The sequence below is a fragment of the Xiphophorus hellerii genome, chromosome 15 (genome assembly GCF_003331165.1).
Source record: "Xiphophorus hellerii strain 12219 chromosome 15, Xiphophorus_hellerii-4.1, whole genome shotgun sequence".
NCBI lineage: Eukaryota > Metazoa > Chordata > Actinopteri > Cyprinodontiformes > Poeciliidae > Xiphophorus > Xiphophorus hellerii.
In genome coordinates this window covers 6,555,382-6,568,997 of record NC_045686.1, presented here as the reverse complement: position 1 = coordinate 6,568,997, position 13,616 = coordinate 6,555,382, and the positions used below count along the sequence as shown (strand labels likewise).

At 35.9% G+C, this 13,616-nt stretch overlaps 2 protein-coding genes across 2 annotated transcripts; one reads left to right on the top strand and one right to left on the bottom strand.

Moving 5' to 3' along the window:
• The first annotated feature begins 324 nt into the window (after positions 1-324).
• msgn1 (mesogenin 1) lies at positions 325-2,079 on the top strand. Its single transcript, XM_032585906.1, has one exon. The coding sequence runs from the start codon at positions 1,110-1,112 to the stop codon at positions 1,533-1,535; it is 426 nt and encodes a 141-aa protein (XP_032441797.1). The 5' UTR covers positions 325-1,109; the 3' UTR covers positions 1,536-2,079.
• Positions 2,080-11,161: 9,082 nt separating this feature from the next.
• Positions 11,162-12,941, bottom strand: mrps10 (mitochondrial ribosomal protein S10). The gene is made up of 7 exons (XM_032585900.1): positions 12,824-12,941; positions 12,591-12,643; positions 12,146-12,215; positions 11,904-12,043; positions 11,707-11,815; positions 11,530-11,619; positions 11,162-11,441 (listed from the first exon to the last, which is right to left on the bottom strand). Exons 1-7 carry the CDS (start codon positions 12,893-12,895, stop codon positions 11,361-11,363), a joined length of 615 nt encoding a protein of 204 aa, XP_032441791.1. The 5' UTR covers positions 12,896-12,941; the 3' UTR covers positions 11,162-11,360.
• Positions 12,942-13,616: the final 675 nt, after the last annotated feature.

The following is a 13,616-nucleotide window of genomic DNA, read 5'->3' as shown; positions in this document are numbered from 1 at the left end:
CTGCCCTATTATCTAAATCCACCCATGCATCTCTTTGTTCTTCCATTCATTACTTGACTTCTGTGAATGTATCATTATTTTTCATAATTTCTGTATTTTTTTATTTGAAGAATTGAAATGTGAACCAGAGGAACTTGAGTCTGGGATTCGGAGAGGAAACGATTTGAGTTGGAAAACCTTTTCTTTTCTATTAAACAGAAGTTGTCCATAGATTCTGAATTTTAAGCTCCTCTGGAAAAGACGTAATAGTTGCTCATCTTATTTTCTCCAACTACTCCCCCCCAGCTGAAGGAAGCAGGGACAGAAGATGCTAAAGCCACTGTTTTTTAAACAACAGAGCAGTGTTGTGTCCCCTTGATCCTGAGTGAGGGCTCACACCTTTTCAGACATGAAAGGTCTGGCAGAAGTTCTGGTGACAGCTGCATCCTCTGCCCAAATAACATCCCCGCAAAAAGAGTCCTACTGATTTCAACTTAATTCTCTTAGAATAAAAGTTTTGGAATAAGTAAGAATGGCTTCCATCATAAAGAATGTCTACATTTTAGAAAACGGCACACTTCAAGGTAACTTTTCAAAAGTGTAGGTGTCTACACAATGATTGGACTGTAGCTGTTGTGATTTTGACCTTTATCTATCCTGTAGAATTAACCTTTCACGAAGAAAGTGATGAGCTCCAACGTGGTGTTTGTTTGTATAGTGAGGACACACGCAGGGCTGACTTGTCAGAGTGGTGTGAATGTCTCAGGTGAAACGGCAGTCTTCATTAAGACACATCACATCAAACTGATAATTGTCGCTGTGCAGACTTTAGAGTAATTTCCCACAGAAGGAATCTAATTATTTTTCTTTCTATCACATTAGCCGTCTGTTTGGCCTTATTCACACCACGGTGATAACGAACCAAGTCCCTTCGGGAAGGTCTCATTTTGGCACTTTAGTTGTTCTTTGAACTTTTTTTTTTTTTTTCTGAAGTTGTGAACCCATAAAGGTCCGGAGATCTGCTTCTATATAAAACGCGTTTGGCGAGAAAAAAAAAAAAAAAAAAAAAGCTCACATTCTCTCAAGTCGCCTGTCATCCGCCTCGCTGAGCAGTAGTCTGGATTTCTAACATGGATCTGGAAGCTGTCACGGCTGCTATCCTATCTGATTGGGAGATCCTTGAGAGTGCCTCTGGAGAAAATCCGGAGTCCGTCTGTCCGGAGTCCCCCCTGGATTCTTCGCTGTGTTCCTCACCGGAGATTTGCTTCCCCATCTCCAAACAGGAGAATAAGGATTTATCCTTTGTCTGCGCCGGACGCAAAGAGACTTCGCCGGGGCAAAGGCAGAGCAAAACAAAGATGTCCGTGAAAAGGCGCATGAAGGCCAGCGAGAGGGAGAAGATGCGGATGAGAAGCTTGGCAGAGGCTCTGCACCAGCTCCGCGACTTCCTTCCGCCGGATTACAGCAAGAGAGGCCAGCCCTTGACCAAGATCCAGACGCTTAAATACACCATCGAGTACATCAACAAGCTCTCTGAGATCCTGAGCCGTGCGTAATGGAGGCACCGTGGAGCGCTTTTACGCAACATACCATCTCTCATCATGGACCCCTTTTTGAACTTAGATGTTTCATTTTTCATCATAATAACTTTGAAGTCTCTCTTACTTGACAGTCTTTTGGGTTTTTTCTTTAATGTAAATATTGTTTGGGCACTTGGAAAGTATCATACAAATACTTGGAAAGTATATATATGAGGCTGCCCCTTTTCTGGAATTGTGAATTCAATTTTTAGTATACAGTATAGGCGATTTAGTTGTTACTAGAATAGAATGAACTTGGCCAAACTATTTGCTATTATTATTTTTTGCTGAACAGACATAAGAGAGAACATATCTTTCCAATGATTTGAATCCCTTAATTGTGTTTTGTTCTAATGTTTTCACGTTTTCTGTTTGCAAAGCCATTAGTTTGTGTTTGTGTGAATAACAAGGCTGTTCAAAGTATTTGAGTCGCACAACAATTTTTTAACAATAATAGCTGTTGTGTTCACCCTTTCTTCCTTGTTTTTTGATAAGTTTTCAATAAAATAATTCGTTGAAATTGTGGTTCTGTTCAGTTATCCAGACGTCATTATGAACTCAGGATCTGTCTTAGTTTGATCATTTTTACATTCACAGTTTTTGTGATTTTTATGTAAATATTGTTTGGGTATTTGGCAAGTTTTTTTTTAGACAAATTATGTTTCTCATTTTCCTCCTCAAATTTGGTAGAACTGTAGATGGAATGAAAAACAACGTTGCTATTTTTTAAATTAAATTTTGCTCACTGGAAGTAAAGAAAAACCCAAAACATAATTTTCAAATCCTGATTTAATCCCCTTTTTTAAATGACTGAGATAGTGTAAAAGATTCTTAGGTAAATATTGTGTTGCTATGAAGTGCAAATATATAAGCTGAGTTCAGGTTAACAATTTCTAAACGCCTCTAAAACAGAGAAGACACTTTCATTTTGAGCCTATCATCTGTAAGTATTTTTGTATTTTTTCCTTCTGTTTCTAAAATAATTAATTCTCTAAGTATTCAATGAAAATATCTATTTAACTTGTGATTCAATGTGATTCAGTATTGAAGAGGCAGACAATTACTTTCACGCTAGAAAATTCTGCCAATCAAAATAAAAGTATTTGGAAGGCAGGTGACGATTAGCCAATCAAAATCAATACTTATCCCAATGGGCGGGACTCTAACCATGACGTCTCTCACACAAAGAAATCTCAACCTAGGATGTCTGGCGAAGCCGCCATTTCAAAACGCTTAGGAATTATAGGACCTGTTGGAAATTTTCTATACCTATATTTTTATTTTTCTAAAATATTTTTATTTTGACTAGCAAGTAGAACATTTAATACCCTTTTTTAAAAGAAATATATATCTTGCTTGTACGACCAATAGGGGTAAGTATTGCCTCCTTTTTTCATTTGCCCGAAGCAATGGAAATAATTAGAAAATAACAGAAACGCCCCTTTTCTGCTTAGCTTTAATTGTCCTCATTACACACCCAGTTTTTATTTTTGACTTTTAATTGGGCTATTGTTAACAAAATGTTTAGAAATTCGCTCCATAACACAGAAGACATTGACTTACTTAGTTAGGGATTTTAGCTAATTCCAGGAATTAGCCAGAGCCTTTCAACGTTTTTTGGAAAGTTTAATCCAACCTCTTCTGACCAGGTGATGGTATTATATGTTGACACATGTTGCGAGGGATTGTGTAACATATTAGCTGTATCCAAGTCGTATTAGTTGCTACAGGATAAATATTACAGGCTAATACTGCACCAGCTGCCCGTTAAGATCAAGATAAGAATGCTTCCATTACTTTCGAGGTGTCCTCTATCCATAGTTACTCTACTTAACTTAAAGGTTACATTTTTATGTCATGTATTTTTTGAGTATTTTTATTAGCCAAAAACGAACTAATAACAGCGGCGGTTAACACTTGAATCTAACATACCAGGCGTATTCCCTCATAGACAACGAGAAATATTCCCGTTTGCTATTAAAAAAAGCAACAGCTAAGTATTTCCCATAATCTGGAAGTTAAAACTATAAATTTGTGGTGTGTTCGGTGTACCAGAAATCAAGACTTCAGAAACTGTACCGTACATTGTGTACAGTAAAAACCCTTTTAGGTCCCGGAATAATATTTTTGCTGAAATACTCAACAATACTTATATCAAATAAGAGATGAAATAAAATGGGCTTATAATAATTTATGGTATGTTGTTTTTAAATGTGTAAATCTATGTGTTGTGTTGCATTTCCAAGATAGTGCTGAGCAGTAGGGGGTTCTCTTTGTCAGATGATAATTGAACAAAGTTCAGAAACATTCTGGGAAAGTATGGAATCGTCATGTCCATTTTCCAGTATGGGATACAAATATTGAATACAGATAGATACTTTTAGATTTTATTCCTTGTCCTGCTGTCTATCCACACATCTATCAGTAATTCTTCCTCTCTCCATCCATTTGTCCATCTCATTATTAATCCATCCACCTTTGCAGATTAGTGTAAAAAGATTAGTATTCATAATTTAAATTAACTAAAACAATAACAATAACTCTTGAAATTTGAGTTTGGAAAATATGTAGGAACTTGTTTAAAATAAAGACAGCCACTCCCTAATGTTCCTCATCCATTATTTGTGTTATGAAACATCGAGGCTCTTTCAAACAAATACAAAGAAGGAACAAAAGAAATACAAACAAAGTTATTGTAATTCACCCTCAGTTTGTTATCTGCTTGAGGTTCTTGTGGACAACCAACCTCTCAGATTACAGGATCATCTGGTCACACTGGTCCGCTTTGGATCAGGAGTCACCCGGATGATATATTTATACAGTATCTCTACAATAAGTCTGCCAAAGAAAGCATATTTTCTCAAATAGTTTTAGGGGTTATTACTCATTTTATGGTAATCTCTGAATATAAGTTTAATGATGACCTCTATTTTTTATGATATATGCGTAACAGTGGCCCATTTTTTAATTTGTTATTTTAATAGTTCTCTGCTACTCTAGCCAGCACATACCACAGCAAATTTATGAGCACTTCCTCATCACTATCTAAGAAAAAATGTTATTAAAAAAACCCAGCAAAATTAGATGTTATCTGTCTGTATCATGCTTGATCACCTTTTAGCTGCAGGGGATATCTAGAAATTTTATGCATGATTATCTTTTTTTTTGTTCTAGACTTTAATTATAAAGCAGAAAGTGTTCTTGAACAGTAGGTGTATTGTTTTAGATTATTGTGGCTTACTTATCTTTATTAATTTATCTGATATTAACATTCAAATTAAGATAAATAATCATCTTTGTAATGGTAATTGTCCTGTCTGACTGTTTTCAGATGGATTCAGACCCTGAACAGAATCCCAAAATGTCTAAGAATGAATCCCAGAGAGGTTCAGGTGACTTCAATTCCAGGTCTGTCCTGTGACATCTTTTAGACTTCTGATATAGTTGTGAAGACAACATGATCAGCTAGTGAGACCTTACAGCTATCTAGAAGCACATGTGTGAATGCACAAAATGGCATTGTTTTCTGTGGCATTTAACACACAGTAAAGTATTCTGTTTTGATGTGAGCACCGTCATTTATAAATATCTGACATGCTTGATATTCAGCGAAATACTCTACAAACGTTTTACAAGCTACAGTGAACAAGCATTACTCACCAGTGGTCTTTTTATCTCTTAAAGGGATCACTGCATAACAACGCTCAACGCCTCAAAAATAAAAATCTTTCTCGTTATGTAAAACTTTCCCATTTTCAAACCATAGAACAGATTTTTCTGTTATGATAAAAAAAACAAAAAAAACTATTAACTATGAACGTTTATTGTAAATATGAAGCACTGTTTATTCTGAACTGGAGGAGTGGTTTCTGTCTTCCTGTCGCAGAGGACGAGGATCCAAAGGCCGTGGTCGTGGGGGGCGTATGGGCCGAGGCGGTATGCGAGGGGGCCGAGGCGTAATTAAAGCTTTTGGTCCACCAGGACATGGGAGAGGCCGAGGGAAAGATGGAGCCATGAATGGATTTGGACCCATCAGGTATTCATTTGGATATGTTTACAAGTGTGCCCAGAGTTTTGCCCATGTACTCTCTCTAGGTGTTAGTTTAATGTTTAACTCTTTTTGTTTGATACAGTCCATGAGGGGAGTAGAAGTTGACCCTATGCCTTTCTGTTGCAGAGGAATGGGGAGGATGCGACCTTATCCAGACCTCAGAGGTCATCGTGGGAGAGGTGGACCAATGGGGATGGGTCCTCCACCTCCCCTCCCTCCCCCTCCTCCTCCACTTCCACCCCCTATGCACTTCCGAGCCCCCTTTCCACCCATGCCAAGGTAACTTCCTGACACTATTTTATACAGTACATAAATGTAGTTCAGTTTACTTTTTAGTGTCGATTCACATCATCATCTTCAGGTACATTCCAGACAGATGGGTCCAATTCATAACTTTAATCCAAGTTTTTCTTTTTAAAGATGTATCTCCAAAATCTTTGTATTATTTCTTTTCAAGTTATTTTTTGGCAAGTTATAGAAATATCACATATATTTCCGCTCTGTCCTTGCTCATTCACTTTTTTATAGTAAAAGATTTGGTATGTAAGTGAGCTTAGATTTGTTTCAACAATGAACAGGATCAAGAAATGATCTTATTTGTTCACCGAAACATTCATGGTTTTGCTTGTTCTGTTTTTTTAAAGGCATGGACCACCTCCACTCTCACCTCCATGTCACCCTGGTTTCAGAGGGCGCCCACCACACCCACGAGGCAGAGGCATGCCACCACCTGGCCCTCCACGCCATTTCCTCCCTCGCGGACCAAGAGGGTAAGACTTGTTTCAGCTCTAATTTACACGTTAACTCGTCGTTTCACATTTATTCCCTCTTTGTTGTCACACTTATGAGATCCTTTACTCTCTGAGACCTTTTCCTCCCAACCTGTTCTAATGTTTAACTGGTGCTAAAGCCTGCTAAGTTTATTGTGTTTCCACTGACACAGTCAGGCGGTGGACTTTAAAAACTGGGACCATCAGTTTTGTTTTGGTGTTGATTGGTCAAATTAAAAAGAGTAAAATACACAAAGTGTTCACAAACAGAGCTTGTTTTATACAGAGATATTATGCTAGGGCATCTTTTTGCAAGGATCCTGGCATAACATTAGTGGTTAAATTGTCTGCACACTACGATTCTTTGCAAAAGCATAATAAAACGGGAAGAATCAAACTTTAACTGGATGAGACGTCTATAAAGACATAATGACATGACTGTGATTTGGCTCTGCGGTGGTGGAGAAGCAAAGCTGTTCTTTTTCGACCCCAGTTAAGAACTGGCTGTAGCACCAGCCATGCTTTTCAACTGGAACCTGTTTGGTGGAAAAGCCCTGAGTAAAGATTCTAAAGTCTTCTTTTTCTCTTAAACCTGCTTTATTTATAAATATAACTTTCCCATATTTGTTTGGAATTTGATCTCATGCTAGAACAAAATGACAGCATTATTATTATATGCCTTATGACAACAAACCTCTAGCTAGTTGTTAATTGAGTCTTTAAATAGAAATATGGAAATTTATTAGCATCATGAAGCCAAGCTATTTTAACGGTGCATGACTGACAGAACTGAAAAACACTTCCTTTGCTTCTCACATGTACAGAGTTGATTGAGAATAGTTTAGAGATGGCTGCTCTTACCAGAGTTTGCCCCCTATTGGCCAAAGCCAAGTATCCAATGTGTGATTTTATCCTTTTACACAGCTACCACAATGGACCGGTCTCTCCTCCGCCTCACCCCCCACCTGGCAGAGGCCAGAGGTGGCCAGGCCCCCCTGGTGGCCGCCGATTTTAACACAGTCTAAAATCTATAGAATGACTACCTGTTATTGCAGGACTGGCCTAAAATGGAGAAGGGAATGAATCGTCCCTGAACTATGTATCATACAGCATTGAATATCTATAAAACAGTCTGTGGCCAAGTATTATTGGTATTGTTTTCTGGCGAAGAAAGGAAACTTACTTGTTCCACATAACATGATGCATAACTTGGCAGTGTGAAAGCATTAACACATTGTGTTGCTCATAAATAATGTTGGCACTGCAGAGACTTTGATATTGTTAAAAGCTGTTCGTAGTTGAACTCGTTGTTCTCAAAGAGGAAAAAAAAATGTTTCGTAAATGTTCTGTTATTCTTGTCACCTGTTAGCCTTAACATTTTTCCTGATTTATAAATAAAGACAAAAAAAATGGTGACACTGTATATTTAAAGGTGGGAGAAGAGGGAGAAAAAAGTACTGTACCCTCAAGGATTAATGTTACACCCTGGACCTCCCTTGTATTTCCTTTTGTTACATCAAGATAGTTATGTATTATGTCTCAAAATAGTGCAACAGATATTGTTAAACACTTGCTCATTTTGTCAAGTGATAAGACGACATTGAATTTGTCAAGTATTCGTGAATATTTACTTTTATAATATCTTAAATGTGCAGCTATTTTAAGTTATGAGGACTGCTATTTGAAAGATTCATGTTGTTTCCAGCAATCTATTGTGAAATGACACTAAAGCATTATACATAAATAGTATACTGAAGAAATTTATACAGTAATTCAATTTTATTTATATTCACTTTAGTTAAGTAGAAGTTACTCTTAACTCTGTTTTAGATTTTTGAGGTGTTACTTCATTATTCACTGTAATTAACATCACTTTTGTGAACCTGTGAATGTGTTTTATGAAAACGTTTCAGATATGAGACAGTCGTGAAAGAAAACAAAAATAAAACAAAAAATTAATAAACTCTACTTCTCCTTATTTGTTATTCACAAACAAGTTTGAGAGTTTGAGGCGATTTTCATGTCAGTGCCTTGCAAAAGTCTTCATGCTTACTGAACGGTTCCCCATTTTGTCACGTTGCAACCACATACTCCAATGAACGTGATTGGGATTTTGTGTGGTAGACAAATACAAGGTAGCATACAATTGTGAACTGGAAAATAATGCTTATTTTTCAAACTTTTTAACAAATAAAAATGTGGATGTCCATTAGTTTTCACCCCCATTTGAATAAACCAATTTTCACTGCAATTGCAGTCTTTTATAGTACTCTCCCACCGTTTTATTTTTTTCCTACTTTCTACTTCACAATTATGCGCTACTTTTTGTTGGTGTGGCATAAAATACTACATATACTTCAGAATTTATTACAAATATGAAAATATGCAGGAAATATGGATATGTTTGCAAGAAACAATGAACAATATGAGTAATATTTTCAGTGTGAGCCTATATTTTATATTTACATGAATATATTTTATCCATGTAACTTCAGATATTAACTTTATGAATGCTTATATGGAAATATTTTATACACTTTTCCGTTTTGGAAAAAGATTGTATGTAATGTAGCACATACATGTATTATATTGTCACATCTGTTTACATAGCTTAGCTTAAGAAAAGAGAATCAAATATGTCTATATAGGCTAACTGGAGAGTATAAAACGAGTTTTATAAGAAGTGTTTTTGAATAGTAATGTTACTGGAGGACGTAGGACCGCTCCAATATCAAGGCTTTGAAATGCTCATGTCATGATACAAGAATCAGTGGTAGCATGTCTAAAAGGAGGATATCATCCTGAAAGGATAAACTCACTGAGATGAGTTAACACTATACATTTTCTGGCTGTTTTAAGAAAAAAAAAAAGATATGCTGTTACATTGATGTATGCTGTAAATGTGATCAGGGTTCTTAGGCAATATCAGCACTGTAATAGCTCTGGTCTTATTTCTCACTCAGTAGCTTTTAAAGTTATAGCATCTAGTTGTATCAATAGATTACTAAAATAAGTAAAAATATATTTGGTTATTGGAATGTCAAGTATACAAGATAAGCTCCTTATTTCTGTTCATCTTTGAGCCCTATTTGGTCAGGATGGCTAATTTCTTCAAATAAAACAAGCATTGCTCAATTGAAATCATATGATTTATTTTACCCAAACAAGGACTTTTAATCCTCTTCTAGATGAGAGCGTTTTTATACTTCCAACCATAGAGATGCTGCAGAATGATTAACTCCTTCTGCAGACCCAAGGGGGTTTCTATTCCAGGTGCAGCCCCCTCCCATCATCTGTTTATCTCCATCTCTTCAGCTCTTTCAGTATTTTTTTTTATTTTGCTCTTTCTTCCACCTCTGCAGTCCCCCCTCATGTCTCTAACTGTGGTTGATTATAACAGACTGACTGTTGTTGTCTCCTGAAGGGGGGCACACAGTACAGTTAACCTCCCTGGCCCCAGGAGCCCAGACCCTCCCTTACATCCCTCCTCTCCTTCACCAGCAGCGTGACACCTGAGAAAACGCAACGCCTCAGTTGACAAGGTGAGCCTCGTCTTGTGTCTTTAATGCCTCTTTGACAGAGATTTTTTCTTTCAGGACAGAAGGCACAACTATATTTGAGTTTCATCACATATGGAAAGATGCTGAATATTTATGGGTTAAACTCTTCAGTGCTTCAGTGCCTTTTTTAATGAAATAACAGAGGCATCCCAGTAAAGAAAAGTGCACTGACGGCTTTAAACTTTATGGAGCTGCACAAGATATCAAATTCTATTTGTCATCTCAATTAAAATACATATCAGTGTGTGCAGTATTGTAATTACAAAAGGCTGTTTAGATGTAATATTTGGAATGGGTGTATTTTAAGTGCCATGCATGCAAATTCTGCATTTCAGGAAAATGTGGGTTGATCGTGAGAAACAATACTGGCAATTATATGCTTTTCTGATATATATAAAGTTAACATGATCTACAAAGGTGACCCATTCAAGAAAGAGCACCACTGCTAACTTGATAATTGAAACAGTCTGTTCAGATGACCATATTGCACTTATGTGCCACTGAAAATAAGCATTAAAAGTTGGGAAAGGTTTATATACACAGGTGTTCATAAATTCAGTATTTATCATTTTTATTAACTAGTTTTCAAATTTATCACAGCAATAATTCTGTAAATTGCTGTAATAATGACTAACTGAGGAGAAGCTCTTTAACAATTAAGAATAAGATTTTTTTGCATGTTCTTATTTGAATTTGATTTATGATGTGTGATTATGAAAGGCTATTGCTTCTCAGAAGAAAATAAGTCTCTGGACTTCAGACATTGGTATGTAAAAATGCATCACGAGTTGCCCATTTCTGTCTGATTACCGAGCATCTAACAAACAGAAGACAATTTATTATGCCTAATCAATTTTAGTTCATTTTGACTGTGTATGGGCCCAAAAATCTTTTGATACCTTAAATGATCTAACCTGTTGTCCAAACTAAAAATGTTGACACTTTGCATGTTTAACATAGCTAATAAGCAAGCTATGTTTTAATTAACTTACGTAATTTATTTAAAGTGTGCATGTTCTTTTTCATTACTGCTAAAAGCTGCATATGTAGAACGTTGTACTGTGATGTCGGTGTGCCAAGAATTTAATAAATACACACAAAAAATAAATGTGTGCAGGTCTTTTGTTGTATGCAAGTATGATATAAAGAAATTAACAACTTCAACAACAGATAATCAGTGTATTATATCAACATCATAACTAAAAAAAACACACTTCCATGTAAGATTTGATTCAAAATTTTACTTAGAAATGAATGTTTACACACAAAAATGAACTGAACATAACGTGCTTAACACATTAATAAGTGGATACAAAATATGAAGGTAAAGTTCAGTAATCTGCTATGTTTAGAAATATTACAGCATTACCTGTGTACAACCGCTTACACTTTTTCCAGTAAAGAAAATGCATTAGATGACCTATTTACTGGATTTGTCATCAATAGGGTGATCTTTCCACATGGGTTCAAGAATATGATCTGGAATCTTCTCCACAGCGGTCTGAAATATGAACAAAGGAGAATAATTAAATATCATGCACAAATTATTAACTAAAAGTTGCTGTTCTACTGGTTCTTCACTTCCTTACCTTTGTCACCTCCATGGCTACACCCTCCGGGAGATTCCTCTGGATGTATTCAAGGTACACTTGTGCTGTGCAGCCTGTGACATGCAGTAGCTAAGAAGATGAACACAATAGTTATTAAAATCACTGCATTTTGTCACTGTTCATGGTTGAATTTTGCTTAACAACTGAAGCCTCCACCTCAATACAACGGTAGTGTGTCCTCATCTCATACTGAACTCTGTGCTTCTTGTAGATGTGCACTGACTTCAGTAGCGTCAGTCTCTCTATATCCTTGGGAGGCTCAAAACTGGTAGAAAAGAGGAGTAAAAATCTTGACATTACAAGGTGTTTATAATATTTAAATGAGCTTTTGATGTCCTGCCACTGAGACTCACACTTTGCCCATAGTGATGCCCAGCTCTTTAGCTGCCATCGTGGCAAAAAACTCATAGCTGTCCAGCACGGCTCTGTCGTGAGCCTTGACCAGAACAGCCACCTTCTGGAAGAGAGTGTCGGGCTCGTCTGTGACAGTGATCTGCGTAGAAGACCACAAATTACAAATTTAACACCGTCACTCTTTGATAGAAATATTTTTAAAATTAAGTTTGAGGTTAAAACACAGAAAAATGCCACTTGCTGTAAAACGAGTTGAAGATAAATATGCGGCTGTGTGGAAGAAAGTGTTGGGTCTCTGTAGCAATTTGAACCTGCACAGAGTGAAATATTACAGCTGTATTAATTATAGAAGCCTGATTAAAATCTCATTACTAGTATTGATTTTAAAGCTGCACTAAATAGGCACATCAAATGTGTTTTGCATTTTACTGACCTTGATTTAAGATAACTCTTCAATACAATTTTCAGGTATTGCAGAATCAAATCTGTTTTGTTTTTTTTCCATTTCTTTTGCCTAAACATTGAATACTTTTCTTACAGTAATGCTTAATATGTTTCCCTTTATTTCTCATTTTCAACCTGAGAAATGCATACAACTTAACAAAAGAAGCTACTCAAAACTGTTAAAACTGTAGTAACATTACTAATTACTGTCTGAAAGCCAGCACAGAGTAAAATAAACTTACCGAGTTTGACTGCAATTCTTGTAATTGGAACAAGCTCCCAAACCTCTCGGTCCCTGTGAACAATAAAGTTAATTAGGTACAAATCTATATATTATGACATTCGTGATGTTGAAGGAGCCACGAGTGACCGAAATGGGGGATTCGAGGACCATTTTTATCAATCCAACGAGCAATAATGTTTCTTAATTGTTCAAACAGGATGTTTAAAACAAGAAATGTTATCGTTAACATACCAACTGTGAAATTCCACCTAATATTTTAGCTAAAGAGAATAATTCCCGTCTGAGTACCAAGGGCGCAGCCATGTTTAGTAAGTAGTAAAGAAAAAAACCCTGCAATTTATTTTCTGTACTGCCCCCTTGTGTAGTGGAGAATACACTACATCACGGGATTGATACAAAAAGAATAAAAACAAAAAAGCTTGTCAGTACTATCTTCATTTTTAGCAACAATTTTATGAGCTTTACTTTATTCAGAACATAATTCATATAATGGAATAAAAGAAAAAAAATCAAAGGCTACTATCATCAATATTTGGATTATACTTTCTAACATTCAGTTTTAGCTCATTAAATTGATGAAGAAAGTGAGCATTTTAATAGTGTATGATTAAAAAAAAAATGCTATATCCTATAAATCACTTTTCTGAAGAAGATGTCATACTTCGTCAACCTCGGTTTATATGTAAATAACCATAAGTGATTTTTTTTTTATTGTAGCAAATTTGAATATGTTTCATTTTGCCATAAAATCATAAAAATCAACATAAAATGCAAGCCAAAGTCAATGGTTAGTAGCTGATAATGAAATAAATTAAAACTTATATCGGCAAAAAAAATGTACCAACAGTATAAGGCAAACAATAAAGTAATGTAGATGAGATGTTTACTCAAATATAATTAATAAACAAGACATGAAGTGGACATAATGAAACAAATAATGTAATACTTGTTACAATTAATAATGAAAATATGAATAATTAAGAACTAAAATAGAAGACACACACAGAGACAATATCTGCTTGCC